The sequence below is a fragment of the Lissotriton vulgaris genome, chromosome 8, assembly GCF_964263255.1.
Source record: "Lissotriton vulgaris chromosome 8, aLisVul1.2, whole genome shotgun sequence".
NCBI classification, from domain to species: Eukaryota; Metazoa; Chordata; class Amphibia; order Caudata; family Salamandridae; genus Lissotriton; species Lissotriton vulgaris.
The window spans coordinates 346499730-346516100 of NC_141696.1; the positions used below are offsets into that span (position 1 = coordinate 346499730).

Consider the following 16371-nt stretch of genomic DNA (forward strand, 5'->3'; position numbering starts at 1 on the left):
GTTTCGGGATGCAGTAGCTGAACCTAGGAGAGATGCCGACAGACTTCCCCATGTAACTTAAATCCCACAGTTAGGGGTGGAGCGTGACCCATTTGTGATTTTTTTATGGTCTTTTCAATATGTTTCCGAGCACTTTATACCCTATTAGAACAACACTGACTGCACACATGGGAATGAGTGTTCAGATTAATGACCTTATTATGAATAGCCACTTGACTCCGATGAAGTTCAAACAGAAGCTACCAGCTCCATTGAAAATAGAAGATATAAAGAACACCATGGAACTCTTTTTTCCCCCCCAGAGGTTTCAGCTTCGGAGAGCAGCTGTAATTACTGATTTCACTTGTATTTTCTAATTTTTATGATGAAACTCAGGTTTCTACCTGTGATCCATGGTAATTCCACCCCTCCTTCTCCCCCCATTGACTCTGGTTGGTAATAGGCTTCCTCCTAAATCCCAACACTTGGAGATGTAAGCTAGATATTCTCTCAAGCCTATAGAAAAAGTATCGGTCCTGCTTTTGTTGGTGCTTCTAAAAAAATGAAGCTGAGTGCTTCCAATTTTCTCCTGTTCGTAGCAAGCCTGAAGGTCTTGATGAACTCCTGCTTGCTTGACTTAGTGCTGCATATATGCCTCCGATGTAGACCTCACTCAGCCAAACCAAGGAGCCCAGGAGAAGAACAAGTACCTTGGAGCCCTTCTATTCGACCCCAGAGACGGGAGGAGGATGGCCTCAAAAACTATTGCTACAAATTGAATATTAGCTATGTGCTGACTCTGCCTCACGAGCACATTCCCTCTCTGCACCACTTTTTGGTATGTTCATCGTTGGCACTACTGCATTGGAGTAGGTTTAGCACCCCAGTGGCCTGTGAGCTAATCAGATTAAGGAAGACCAGTGTGGTCCAGAGCAAACTACGTGAGCCTGTGGGTGTCCATCCAATGCTGATAGGTACAGCAAGTTATTCAAACTTTATACATTAAGATTGGTCTCTTTGAAGGTGGTATCACTGACCCAGGGTTCCTAAGCCCCGCACATCACAAGCAACCCCCATTTTAAGGCATCAACTAGTTATAAGGTTACCAAGCCGAATTCATGCCCCTTGGGGACTGGTGGCACCATGACAAATATGAATTCACTGGTGGCCAGGCCTTCTGGGAGGATAAGAATTAAGCCCTCTGGCCAGTACTGGGTTAATGCCGGGGAGCGTGGTACAGCGAAACATAGGAGAACACAAAGGAAGATCCAGGAATAGGATTACTGAGGGTTGTTCCTTATGCTACTTCCCAGGCTAGTACTAAGCCAGGACAAGAGTGTGGAGCCACTGCTTATGCAGATCTGTGGAGATTTTGTGTGTCTGTGGAAGATGCAAGATGGCTGCCCCAAGGAGAAAAGTTGACTAAAGCTTAGCAAAATGAAGGTGAACATGGGCCTCATAGGAGCAGCGTGGGACAGCCTAATAGAGTATATCTGCCATCTGAGATTTGATGTTACTTCTAGGCAGCTGCCCAGGAAGCAAGACCTACAGTAGTGCAACATCTGGATCTAGAGAAGTCCTGTCAACTTCATCTACCAAGGAAGGTCAGCCTGCTTCATTCCTGACTCTCCTCGTGGTGCAGCCTATAATATATATACCTCTGTAGTTGCTTTAGGGGCCTGAGGAAATCTTAACTTTATCCCATGGATCCTGTAGTAGCTAGAAGACGACCCCCTGAATTCAGAACCATTAGAATAATATTTCTAAACCAAGTTATTCCAGAGGCATTGTTGTTTGAACCTCTGGTTATAGCTCAGTTCCCTAGAAGGCTCCAGCTTACTCATAGCCACTTTGAACCCTATTGGTGTGCTCCACTCTTCACACGAAAATTGGGACGAAAACTGGTTGGTTCTGACATTCAGACATTCTTACCACCATTACACTTTTGGGATACCACCCTTGCCAGCCTCTATCCCCAACTTCTAGCACACTAGCAACTGCACTTTAGACTTAATACTGTTCCCAATCTACAGACACCCATGAGAAGACGTCAGAGTCCTTCACGACTGGACACAACCAGGGCAGGCAAATATGATTGCATTGTTTGCCAAGGAAAAATGAAAGTGAGTTCAATAGTGGAAGGTTCGATTGAGTCAGTTTTTAGGACTTCGTAGATGGTGCAGCAAAACATTCCTGAACTTATACCATAAATTTATCTCAACCAATTCACTGTAATTGAAGGTCGGGAACTGAGATTCTCACTTTTGCTGAAAGTAATTCACGTTATTCTTGCCTGTGTTGTATTAAGAGGTCCCTTGGTAAGCACATATTGTTTCCTTTAGAAAAACATGGGCCAGAAGCTCCAATCTTAATCGGATATCTAGAGAGGAGTTGGCCTAACCGCTAGGGTGGTTGATGGTGAATCTGGGTAACTGGGTTTGAGTCTCGGCAACAACGCTGAACTTCCTGTGATTCTGGGCAAATCACGTACTCTCCCGTGTCTAACAAAAAATGGTGTCCTCATTTAATGCAACTAGTGCTATGTTAAGCGCTCTGATACCTGATACCTTCGGGTCAAGTTTGTGCTATATAAAACTCTGTAGAATAAAAAATTGACAAAAAAAAATGTGTTCAGTACTTAGAAGTTAGAATACATTTGAGAGAATATCTCTAGCTCTCTTATAACTTTACAGTACCAGTCTCAGGTCAACATAAAGTTTTGCATCTATTTAGTTTGGGTTCCGACTTAACAGTGTACATTCTCACCACACATAGGTTTACATTTTAGCATTATATATAGGAGGGATGGCGAGCAGCTGTTACATGGGAAATACTTACACCTATATGGACGGGGGTAGAGAGACCTAAGGAGGGGTTGAGGGAGGCACATGCAAACACAAACATACACCTTCAAAAGAGTAAGCCCAGTGCTATTCACTAACTACACTTCTAAAGTTACTCTAGCCAAAAAAGATCCAAAACAGTAAATTAATTCTAGTCCAGCCATGGAATAAGTCCAGCACCACACATGGCCAGTCACAGGTACTGCAACACATTCCCATAGAAATTAATGGCGACAGGAGAATAAACTAACACCCCGGAAGAAATATGGTTAATTAAATAGAATTATTATGATTTTTTAAAATGTCCATCCATTTTTTTTATGTTAAACATATACAATTATGAATTATTATAATATTTTAATATGAAATAAACCTATATTAAACAGAAAATGAAATTAAAGTTTTAAACTTTTAAATGAGTTCCATACATACCTTTTATTACATTTCTACACCTTTTAGAAATACAAATGTTACTGAGTGTGTTTTTTTAACTATTATTTAAGTAATATTATTTCTAAAATAAATAAATACATTTTCATGAATGCAGACATCATATAATAATGTACTGTGCTGTAACCTTTATTTTATTGCTTAAAATAAATATCTGAAACGATTTTGGTCTCAGGGAGGATGCAAAATCTTGGAACTGCAACCAGCAGAACGGGGTCCTAGCCCACCTTATCTTCCAGTGCCATCAACTAGGGCTGTTTTGGGAGAAAATCTTCGTTTTCCTAAAAGACCTGTTCGGTTGTGAAGTAACCAAAGTTTTCTCAGCACTACCTAGAGCTTTTATGAACCCAAACCTTAACTCTAACTCTGACAAGGACCTGCTTGACCTACTAATCACATCGGCAGTTAAAATGGTCCTAACTAACTGGAAAGACACAAGCAAAACGTCCTTTAACCTCTTGCGTGCTGATGACGAGCTGAGCTCGTCATGTAGCACGGTGGCGCTGTGCTGATGACGAGCTGAGCTCGTCATGACCTCAGGGGAAACGCCCACACTGGATGATTATCCCGCTGTGCTGGGCATTCCATTGAGCAGGAGTGGCCATGGCGAGCTCAGCTCGTCATCAGCACAGCGCCACCGTGCTCAGCTCGTCATCAGCGCCGCGCGCGGTCCCTCCCCCCCCCCCGCACTGCGGGGGAATTAGCCCCGCGGCGATGGGGTTAAAGGCTGGTTGAATTGGATTATATACCTAAGAGGGGCAGACAACATCTCACTTCACAACTCCCCCTGGAAACCTTCGTCAAGGAGGATGTCTAGGTTGCTGTCGGCATTTGAGTACAGCATGCAGACCCACCAAGCTTAAACTGCACTTTTGTCAACTAATCCTTAGTATATCAGAGACGTTCAATATAGCCAGGCTACTCGTCCCGCCCTCTTTTCTGCTTCTATCTCTATCCACCTTCTCCTATCCCTAAAAGTTTAATAAACTTTTCTAATTTTCCTTATACTTTCCCATAGGGAGATCTGTTCACAGTGGGAGATGTTGCCGAAGTGTGAAAGGTTCTTAGAGTAATTGCACTTGTAAATCCTGTTGTAGAAGGCTCCACCAAGGGCTGAAGATAAACAAGTCTACATTTACACTTGAAAATAGTCACTACCACAAAAGTGTAAACTTACACCTAGGTGTAGTTGTAAATAAACATGTATATCTGTACATTTGCCTTTGTAAATAGTGTCCAATATTGATGATTGGACATACATATGCTGGAGAGCAGGTTTTCAGATAAAAAACTATTTTTATGTGACACCAACAAGTTCGGAATTCAGTAATTGTGCCAAACATGGTATGTTTCTCCATGACCATAAATGTATCCCCTGGCATTATCAACAGACTATCTGATGTAAAAGCAAATGATATGCAGCTACACAGCACTGTGGGAAAGTATAAACTGTTGGATGCATGGATATGCTATTTCTTGATTCAGTTTGGAACTAGCAAACACAATAAGATGATGGCCTGAGCACTGAAACTTTTCAGACACATACACCCAGTCACTATGAGATCTGGGGTGAGTCCGTCATTGTTCTTTTGCTCACTCCGCCACCCCAATTCAGACCCAGCCATATGCAAATCAGTCTTGACCCTGTTCCTCATGGTAACAGTCCAGCCAAAATGCCAAGCCAGGTCTTCCCGGTACTGGTTTTGGGGTAACAAAGTTTGGAACAAAACATTTAGTAGCGCATTAGAATAGCTGCAAATATTACAGCTTAAAGGTATTTGGACACGAAATGTATAAAATTCATATGACAAAAGACATATGGCAGCTACAGGCATTAGCAAATAATTATGGGTTGGCAATACGGAAACAGTATTTCAGATATGGCTGAAGAATCTAAGAGAATGGGTGCTCCTGAATTTAGTTTGTCTTGCAGGTTTGCAATCGTGATATATCTAATTTAAAGCCTTAAGCTGTCTAATATTATTGGTTGTGAGGGCTATCAATGTGATCATCGAAGGCTTTGATCCGTGGTGGGTGTCTAGCCAGGTTTGTTCTATGTAAGGGAGTTATTTTGGATTTAGCGGGTGTTCTGTCCAACTTAGAGGTATATGCATGTATTCGACCTATTTAGAGTGTGTATCCATTTATAAAACTGAAATAGAGTGGACGAGACATCTGCCAAGTTTTGGTGGGTGTCCTGCATCCCCTGGATGCTAAATAACCTATCAAGATGTTAAAGGTGTTAACAAAATATGGGGGTTGGTCCTGATCCGGTCTATAAACTAAGATAGCAAACATAGCGTGATAATTATTGCATTTTGCTTGCCAACGTTGTTAGCAAGGTATGTGCAAGGGGAGTGATAAAACAGGCGGAGGAACTAGCACGAAAGACCAGAAGTCCTCAAAACTCTGCATGCTTTTAAAGGGAAGGTCAGAAAAAGTTTTTCAAGGAGACATTTCCCACCACACTCTGCGTTTGCAGACGTTCTGAGAGGGTTTAGCAAGTTCGGAGGAAGTCAGCAGTGTTAGAAGTTGCGATACTGGGGAATCCCAAGTGAGTAACTACGCCTACGTGTGGCATAGCATAGGTATACTCATGTGGTACTGAGAACGAAGCAAGAGTTTATCACAAAGGGGGCAACATTATTAATGTCACCATATGAAGTTGGGGTGCCAGATAATATGTAAACTATCGTGGGTCGGAGCTTAAAATGCTGCGAGAAATGCCTTCCCATTGGAGGGTTGTGCGTCTTTGAAAGGCTGCTTGCTGCACCCAGTTTACACAGTAAATATCTTTCACAGTGAAAACACTGTCCGAAGTCCACAACCTTGTGCTGTGCCATAAATAAAGCATGTGCTTCAAGGAGGTGAAACGACCGGGCTCTGAGTAGACGTGCTGGAACTTTCACAATATGTTGTATACACTAAATTGTAGTGTTCCCTAAACGGTACACTGCACCCGCTAGTACATCAAAAGTCAGTGTTACCGGATTTAAATCGAAATCTCAGAATAGTGTCTTTTTATGTAGTATGGAACTGTATTGCTGCTACAGTGCTGGAGTTTGGGATACTTTCTAACCCTGTCACGCCTCTTGTTGAGAAGCGGTCGGTTCTTCAGGCGTTCAACTCCAGCACATATTTAATGAGGCTCGGTTAACTTCACGCCTGTACAGAACGTGGTCTGCCTGTGTATATGTCGGGCGTGCATAAACAAATATATGCATTCTTACGTGCATACAAAAAATATGCATACATTTTGCGCAGGCAAAGCACAAAAGAGTTTGCCATGGCTATAGGTTTACTTCGCCGTAAGAGCAAATTTGATAGCAACATATGTAAAGCATTTCTAAAGCAACCCTTAACAGAAGCACGAAATATTAACATATAAGAAATACAAATGCATTGCTGTTTTTTCTAATCACATTGCCAGTGCATTTGCATTGGAGCAGAAGCCCAAAAATCAACTTTTCTTTTCGCTGTAGAGAACGTTTCAGTGCAAATAGAGCGCGTGTCCTGCAACTTTTTAAGACAGTTGAGAGATTAGACAAACCTGAGATGCCTCCTCCAACCACAATCACATCGTATTTGCTGCTCATGGTGTTGCTTCGGGCACTGTCCCCCTTCCTTGCAATCTCTCCGATGACCCAGCTCCTGAACTCCTGCTGGCACAGACCCGCGCGCAGTGTTGCTGGCTGCACTTCCAATCCCTGCCTGTCAGCCTAGCCAGGTCTTTTTAACATAACAAGATCAGCTTGTGAAAAGAAGCCCAACCCCCAAAAAATGAGCCCAGATCAAGCCACGCTCATATAATGATGAAATGTGGCTAGAAAAGTAAAGTTGAATACAACGTTTCTATTAGATCCACTTTATCCTGTTGATATTTTCTTATGTCTTCTAGTACACTTTGCCTTAATATATTCCTTTTTTGTATAAGGTGTGGCTGATAGTATGACTGAAAGCACAACGATGAAGCTATTTATTTCTGTTATTAAGAAAAAATAATAATAAAACCAAGATAGGAAACCTTCAAAACCCTCTAATTGTCTTAATGTAATATAGTTGTGACATCATTAGTCACTTGTAGCAAAAATGTGACATAGCTATCCCACAGTAATAAATTATCACTGTCGAGATGAGCTAGGGTTGCCACCTTTACTTTCTAGTGTTGCCTTATTGATCACTGATATAAATAAATAAAGAAAAAAACAGAAAAGTGTGTTAAAAATGGATACAGGCGAATTTATATAAAGCTCTATTAAGTATCACATCCAGGTCTTTGCAGAAAATGATTCCTTGAACACATGCCTGGTATTTTTCTCTGGGAACAGTGGCAACTATATTTGTGACTTCTACTAAAGTGCTGTAGTGCTAAAACTGGGGTTGCCAGTTGACCAGTATTTTACCAGCAGGGTTAGTATTTTCATGCTGCGACAGGTAAACAGAAAAACAGGAAAATAATGAAAATCATCCTCCCTCCCCTTACAAAAGTAAAGAAAACTCATATGACGGAAACACATCAGAACAATTGTTTTGGTGTACACATTGTTCTCAAATGGTTTGTAAAGCAAATAGAGCCGAAACGCTGTTTACAAATACAGAGGATTTTAACCACACTATTATTTCAGTATGAGCCGCTGACCCTCCTTGAACCATGGCACACACACAAATGGTCAGTATTTTCTCTGGGAAAAGTAGCAAGAGAAGGTAGACATTCACATGAGCCTCTTGAACACAGAACGTTAGCAGTCTAGCAGCAGGGACCTTCATTTCTGATGTGCATACTATTCATACGGCCCTGAGCACAAGCATATATATTGGAGGAAACATATAAGTGCATCATATAGTTTAGTACTGAGTGTTAAGTCATTGACAGGGCTTACTCAATGCAAATTGAGTAGAATACCTTCTGGTCCCTGGCCCCTTCTTCATCCCAGTTGACAGATCCTTGATGCAGTTCCTCCCTCTCACCGACCCCCAGCTTGTGTCCCCGCAACTCAAAAATATTTAGAAGAGATCCAGAGAGAAGTGACTTTATTGTGTGAGCTCTGTCGTGACTATTCATGGAATGCGATGAGGAGCACACTAGAAGGGCAATGCCATGTACTGAGTAGCAGAAGACATTTGAAGCCAGTCCACCTCACTCCACTCCTGGAATCAACCAGATTACGGTCACAGGTACAGATATGGGACCGACCCCCAAAGTTGAAAAAGGTGGAAGAAAAGTGAAGCAAGCAGTGTCTGGGGAGATGACCAATTGTACTGGAAAGCAGAATTTGCCCCGAGGAACAGGATATGCAGGGAGGATACCTCAATACGACCTCATCTTGAGGAAGGATGCAGAATCAGAAAATATAAGCAAACTAGAAGTAACAATGATGGAAAAGATAAGAAAACAGGACAAACAGAGAGCTTACAGAGACCATTGGGCATGGATACTGTGACTAGACCCAGAGCATACTAGGAACCGTGCCCCAGGACAGACGAAGTGCCAAGAGGTATATGGAATTCCAGTGGCGTAACCAAACTTGAGGGGGCCCGTCTGCAAAGTACATAGAGAGGGTCCTCACTTCCCCAGATCTTGTTAGTAACTCTCATGCAAGGGACCCGCCACCCGTCCACAGTGCTGGAGGGGGGCCCCTGGAGCTCGAGACTCCCCGGCAACACAGGAGCTGCAGGGGCTATTGTTCGTCATTGGATCTTTCTTGCAAGTCTCCAAGGGAAGTATCAGGATACCAATGAATGCCAAACGGAATGGAGCATTACAGAGAACCTTACAAAGTGCAACCGAAGAGGGAACAAAACAAAAAAGGTGTGCCACACTATTAACAGGTGCAAATTAGAGCAAGAGAAGTACGCCTTAGCGATCACTGTTGCCAGACATTAGCTTAGTAGTGAGCCTGCGTCTTATGCTGACCCTACTACACCTGACCCGGAAGCACTGCATGCTAAAACTACTGGGGCCAGTCTAAAGGTGGTTTGTGGTACAAGGAAAAGTCGGGTGTGACCCTAAAGTGCTAGCCCTTCTGTTTCCCCAGTCTCATTCAGCCAATTGATACTGGTTATCGTTGGGTGTGCCTTATTCTTTATCTCTTCTACTGGTGAACCTTCAGCCTCTTCTTTAGATGTGAGCTTTTCTTTTGTACATCAGATTCGTTCAATAATCCCTTTTTACCCTTTTGAAGACTCAGGGACCTGATAGTGCTCTCACCAACAGAATCCCCTCCAAAATTGGGGTGTAGGATTATGAAAATGCTGTCCATGAAAATCTTAACCAGATGGCGTGTAAGTGATGTGTCAGTAAATAAGTGTATGAAACGGCTATAGATGAAGTAAATATACATGCATGTCAATTGTTACTGAAAACCTGGACAAAGTGATTAATAAAAGCAAGTGAAAAAAACAGATGACCTGCATGTACAAAAACAAATAACTCACAGGACCCAGCAGAGGTATCATATCCTTTACAGCGACTGACACTAATTGATCCTAGATTAAAGGGTATTCTCAACTTCATACTCCTGTGAGCCATCAACCAAGACCATAGGAGGAGGATATGAATCAGTGGAAATGTTGTCCTGGCTTTATCTTGGATATATGAATTGCACCCTCCAGTGATCAGGCAGACACAACACAACTGGTCCCAGATCCACCAACAAACGGCATAGTGAAAAATTGATCTATAAATCTTGAATTGAATTTAAGATAGGACATTTGAATTGTGTGGTGTGCTATAGAAAACAACATCTTAACCTGTGCCATGTAACGAGGACAAGAGCATCTGTCCCTGTCAGCAAATTTCTTTCAAGCGGAGAAAGTTAGCTGAACATTAATTCATTAATGTACAATGATGGACTTGCCGTAAAGTCTGTAACAAACATTTAACAGCAGACACTGAGAAGGTGTAAAACTGGAAAGCCACATAAGGGGATGGAAACCTTAGGTACAAAAGAAGGATGAATATCCGAGGGAGCTATGCAATTAGTTGTTTTATGAAAATGTGCAATAGCAATGCACTTGAACTAGTCTTCTGGTCTCACAAATGCAGCGGAGGTATTGTTCCAATACCTGATTCAATCACTCAGTGTAAGGCCCAGTTCTGGAGGTCACAGAGAGGCAGAGGCAACTGGGCTAGAACTGTGGGGATTGAGACATTTTACCTCTGAAGGAGATGGGTTCCACATTCCAGATTTATCCTGGAAAACTTGGCCGATGTCTTTTTTTGTCTGCATGAAAGTGTGGAGGCGAGGAAAAATCTTTAGCAAATCACGCATTACTGTGCCAATGAACCATGACTCTAAAGAATCACAGACTCCCGATCCAAAGTTTAGTACGTTTATTACAATGCCAAGAATAGTTAGACATCAAGCACTTCAAGACGAGGGTGTAAAAAAACACTGAAACTAATACAAATCCAAACCAACAGGTGAAGTTAAGACGGTGCAGCATGCACAGAATAACCTATTCCAAAATCAGGACACAGCAAATGACTGCTCCAATATCGAGAGTCCTCTTCATTGGAGGTTCGTAGGTGAAAAGCATTAATCCGTCTCTACACTACCACTAGTGTGACATCCCTACTTAGCATTTCCCAGGCAAGTTCTGTAAAGGTGTCAGCACGTTAAGGCTTTCTAAGAAGTACACTCACGTTGAATGGGCCAAGTAGCATAAAGCTACAGAGCTCATTCTAAGATGCTTTCTTCTTTATTTCAAGGCAGGAGACCCCATACTCTGTCCCAAGATCCAGTAGTTGGACCTGTAACAAAATCATCCCATAATGCTCTGCAAAATCACCCCATCCAGGCAAGCCACCTCCTCGTAGGTAACTTTTCATACTGCAGCGATGCTCCCAGGCCTTGGCTCGATGACCTTGAATCCCAGGCTCTCTTTGGTGAGAAAGAACACCATCCCACATTATCAGCATCACCATTCAAAGTATCTTCTCCTGCCTAAGCCTAACTCATAAAACAAAGACATTATTCTACCTAACAAAGATGACTTTCTTCCACCTGCAACAGAAACGTGAGAAAGAGCAAGTTCTGCATACACATGAATTTTACTAACAAATCTAATGGGAAAGTTGAGGGAGAAATGCACTTTAGGCCTACAGAATTTGGCCAACATAATAAACGACACATAACTTCATAAACACACATATAAATGAACATTATTACAGAGCACATTCAATTAACACATTACATAAACACATTAACTGTGAGAATATTCGTTAACTGCACATGTGAACCCTACACGTTAAGATTTCCATCTAGCCACATGTTAGTACAATGATGATTTCTTCGAGTTTACACTGAAATATACCCAACACTTCACTTTTCACATTATTACATTACACAGTCTAATGACCAAATGTTAGCACAATGGAGTATTATATGCGGGCAAAACTACTCGTGATTATATTGCAACCCTACAAATGACACAGCAAATTGAGCTCTATCACCACTGCTGTCCCAGGGTCTGTCTTATTATGGCTATGCAAACTGGGACAAGTACAACCAGTGGCGGCTTGTAATTTTGACAGGGAGGGGGCCACACATATACACTCACTCACATCCATGCAGTCACAAGCGCACACACACACCCATTCTCAACAAATGCATACATTTATACATACACAAGCTTGCAGCAAACATTCAAAACAGAACACTTACCTGTCCTGCAGCTCCAGGAGAGGAAAATCTCAGAGGTCCCAGAAGCGTTCTCTCATTAGTTGACCATAGGTCAGCCAATGAGGGAAGACATCAGTCCCACACTCGTCACACAGTGGTATGGGTTCATTGAAAGTTGCTGAACCTACTGCACCCTGTGACAAGGTGTCACTGGTTGACACTCTGCCCTGGGCACTTCAGGGCTTAAAACGAAAGCACCCAGGTCCAAAGCAATAGGTGACGCTCCCCGTCATCATGAGGGGGAGGAGCTTTGCCAGGCTGAGGAGGTCAGGCCCTCAGGACTGTGAAATCCTCAGCTTGGAAAAGTTCAGCTCAGACAGCTAGGAGCCTATACTTTTAGAACATGTCTAGCGCCTGACTGCCTGACCTGAAAAAGAAGAGTGTCTGTCAGGGTGACTTTTGCTCAACCTGACAGACACTCTTCCTCTCCGGAAAAAGGTGAGGGGCGGGTCACTTCACCCATATGAACTGGCAGAAGCTGAGTGCAACTGATTCCGCACTTGGCTCTGAGTGGAGCAAGGGCGACCAGTCACAGACTTCTCAGGAAGGTTAGTGTGGGGATACTCAGGTTCAGTAATCATTACCACCCTGCAACAGCACAGTAAGATCAATGTCATGATCAGTACTTCTCTTTCTATAAAGGAAAAACACTTTGTTACACAGTAAACACAGAATTCTACTACATAAACAATTATGCAGGGACTTTTTTAATTTTTGCTTGTTGGACCTCACGGGGACGGACAGGATACGTATCAAGGTATCCACTCTGGGCTACTCATCCTCAATTTCGCACCAATTGATAATATTTTGGAAACATGATTGGATTTAAAATGACTTACATTAAAGGGGGATAGAACTCTTTTACAAACTCTACATTGACTGAAATGACAGATGACCTTATTGTTTCATTAAGAGACACAGCTTTTTTGACTTCAATGTATATGAGCCCTGATGAAGTTCAAAAGAGAGGTTTTGAATGAAATGCGTTGGGTAGATGTTCTTTCTATATTTATGGATTTCAAGTGAAGAAGGAATTCAAAAAAGTTTTTTCAGAGATTCTGCATTGAAGGTTTTTGAGGTTAGAACAATTTCCTGAGTGCACCTTTCCATTTGGTATATATACAATTCTGCAGGGATACTGAGTTTACAAGTGAGAGTCTTTAAGTTTCAAAGGGCCTTTTCCGGCTAGATAAGCTACTCCTCCATCTTTTCCTTGTGGGTTTCCCTCTTTCTGTGGTTCTCCTCCAGGTCCAGAGTTTGAGGTACTGCCTATCCCTGTTTGGTGTTAGTACCTAGTCTATTAGGCCTAGGACCTTTGAATCTCTAATGTAGTTTGTAGGAGCAGTGCCAAGCCATTGTCTGCCCTCAAGCTGCTGCAGGACCTCACCACTAGCAGGGAGCTTGCAGGTTTCACACTGCAGTCTTCAAGGGAGCTGTGTGGCAGCTTGCCATGCAGGACATCACTCAGAGGGTAACAACAGGAGCAAGGGCTTCTGTCAGCACCTCTTCATGGGCAGCTGGTGCAGGAGGTCTCTGGTCACAGCAAAGCTGACTCAGGTGAGTACTTGGCACCACTTCTTGAATACGACGAAATGAGCCCACACGCCATTGTTTTTTGGTGCAGAGATTTATGGTGGCTACCTGTGGTACTCCGTACCATGTGCACAGTCTCAATTCTTCATGAATCACCCCACCCATGAGACCACTTGGTCGCCAGGAATGATCCAAAACCAACTGCACACTTTGGCATTGTTGCGTTCTCGCAATCCACTTTTTGAGGCCACAGGCCACCAGCAGGCCCTTATCCAGGTTTTAGTCGAGCCCACAAATGGGGCACACAGCTTCGGGTTCAGTGGTGGCTATGACTGGGTTAAATGAGAAAGATTGCATTGCCCAGTCTGGCGTGATTCTTTTGAGGCAGTTGATTAGCAAGTGTCTATAACACAGATCCCTATGCCTGGGTCAATTGAAGCAGTCGCTTCCACTATCAGCTCCTCTTGCAGAGTGGCACTTCCTACCGAGGAGCCGATGGGTCTTGGTCTTCCATCTTTATACCACTTTCGCAGATGCAGGTTGTATATTGCAGGACTGCTTATTTGAAACCGGTTGGTCAGTTCCTCTCTCACATGGAGCAGCATAAAACTTAGGCTCTACTTTCCATACAATATTTGTGTGCATTTTATGTAACCTATGTACTAAGCATGTGATTAGCATAATTAACTCATGTGTCTCATCCTAATGAAATTGTAGTATGCCGTTGTTTTTAGCACATTAAGAAGTCACATGTAGTTGTGTTGAATTATATACTAATCAATGTAACCGCATTTATTGAAATTACTTACATTTAATAATAATCATGTAGTTGTTAATGATTAATTATGCTGTAATATGCTTCCATTTTGATTCTTGAGTTAACTTAGCTTGACGTTGACTTGCATTGCACATCTTAAAATTTACCGGTATGCTTTTTTCCTTAACTTTGCATGTGTGTTATTGGGTTCCTCGTTAGTTAGAGAAAGGTTTCTTGTTATGTATTAGACAGATAATGAGTCCTGAGAAAGGAAATCTGGCAAGAGATGTAAAGGGGATGGGAATTTAGGGGGTTCACCAACTCCCAGCAAATGCAACATGGGATTGACTCCTGACTGTGGGAGCGAGTTGTGTGTGTTCTGGAACATTCAATTGCATTTTCTATTAGTGTTCTAAAGTTAGTTAAGGCAGACCATTTTCCTGCCTTTGGGGAGAGCAGAAAACTCTGCTGTGTTTCCCCAAGTGGCTGATCTCATGCTGAACACTCATTTTTCTGAATTCTACTGAGGTTTACATCAAACTGACACAGTTTTCTCTTTCTCTTTGAAAATGCCCAACTTCTTTGCGTTGCTTAGTTTAGAAAGGGTGAGTTTCTTTATGGAACATCTAATTTGGATATTTTACATTCTTTACATATTGGTTGTTAGCATTTTGTATTTAATAATATTTAAATTTAGAATACTTGTACAGTTCAATATTTTTGCTAATTTGATATATTTTCTTAACCATTTCCAATTTCACTGACTTGTGATTTGACTAATAGTTGTAAAATAAACCTTTATGGCTGAATATCATCCTCTCTGTCAGTTTCAGTTCAGTTTAAAAAGCTTTCTTCGGTTTATAAAACATAACCATATAAGCAAAGCAGATACATAAACTTTTCAATCAAATAAAAATATTTAAAAACATCAGTTAGCCTAAAATGGATATTTCATTTATGTATCCTTTTGATACTATAATTCATGAGCAAAATTTCCCGCCATGTAACAAATATAAGGAAAGCATTTATATCACATAAAAGCCCTGAAGTACATAAAAATTTGTCATACAAATGTAATGCTTCTTCTCATAATAAGGCCTAGGTGTTACCGGAGACTATTCCCTAAATCTAAAGTATATGTACAGTTTGAATGTACAGACAGGTCAAATTTCTTATAACACAGTCAAATGATATCAGATGGCTACGGATTTCCTGGCAGCTGTACATTTCAGTATATATGTCGCAAAAAAAAGCAAATATCTGGGCTTTCCAAAGAACATATTAAATTCATTGCTGTTTTTGTGGAACGAACATGATTTTTTAAGAAGATAGGTTTTAGATAAAATTTTCTGTATGAATAATAAAATTTACAAAACAATGAAAAATGGCAGCAACTCTGTCTTGAAGTATTATCACATGGGCATAAGGAGTCTGAACTGGATTTCATTTTTGGAAAAGCTACTAGATGGTGTACAATACCCAATCTTAAACGCGTTAAAACAAAACGGTGGGAATTTCGGGTAACAATAGAGAGGTAGGACTGAAAACCGGTATTTAGTTCTAGATCCTGGTAAAAAGCCACAGTCGGTAACTTTCCGGACATCTTTCACGGTTCTCCTTTTTGTATGTAAGAAACCTTATTTTTATTTATTTTTTGGGGATTAAAACTACATTCTCAGGTTCAAGAAAAATATTGCAATCAAACAGGAGATTGTACCAGTGATGAATGTATTTGAGCCAGGAAATATGGGATGCATGATCAAGCCTCAGGCAATCACGGATAATCTCTTTTGTAAACTGTGTTTCTGTTTTGGCCCAAATGGAACGCCATTGCAGCAGAGGGCGTAGTGCAGCTATATCAGAGATATATTCGATTCCTACCTGCTTATGTACTAGTTCCGTGGATGCCGAGGTAGGTACACATAGTAACTTTTTGAGAAACTTATTTTCATCTCCCTGAAGTGTTGGATTATGCTGGTGCCCCCAAACCCCAGCACCATACAAAGCCGATGAAGTACATCGTACGTTGTAGATGGCCATCATGTCTTTTATGTTTCTGACCCCTAATTTTGAGGAAAATCTAAAAATACTATTGGTATTCCTGCTCATCTCTAAACTGATATTA

General features: G+C 41.7%; 1 protein-coding gene across 1 annotated transcript in view; it reads right to left on the minus strand.

The window, feature by feature from the left end:
• The window catches only part of LOC147697031 (amine oxidase [flavin-containing] A-like), a 562294-nt gene extending 555313 nt beyond the window's left edge, over positions 1-6981 (minus strand). Inside the window, exon 1 of the mRNA XM_086934108.1 lies at positions 6823-6981. Within this exon, the coding sequence (XP_086790234.1) occupies positions 6823-6868 (46 nt within the window). The 5' untranslated portion in view covers positions 6869-6981. The remainder of the gene's footprint in view (positions 1-6822) is intronic.
• Positions 6982-16371: the final 9390 nt, after the last annotated feature.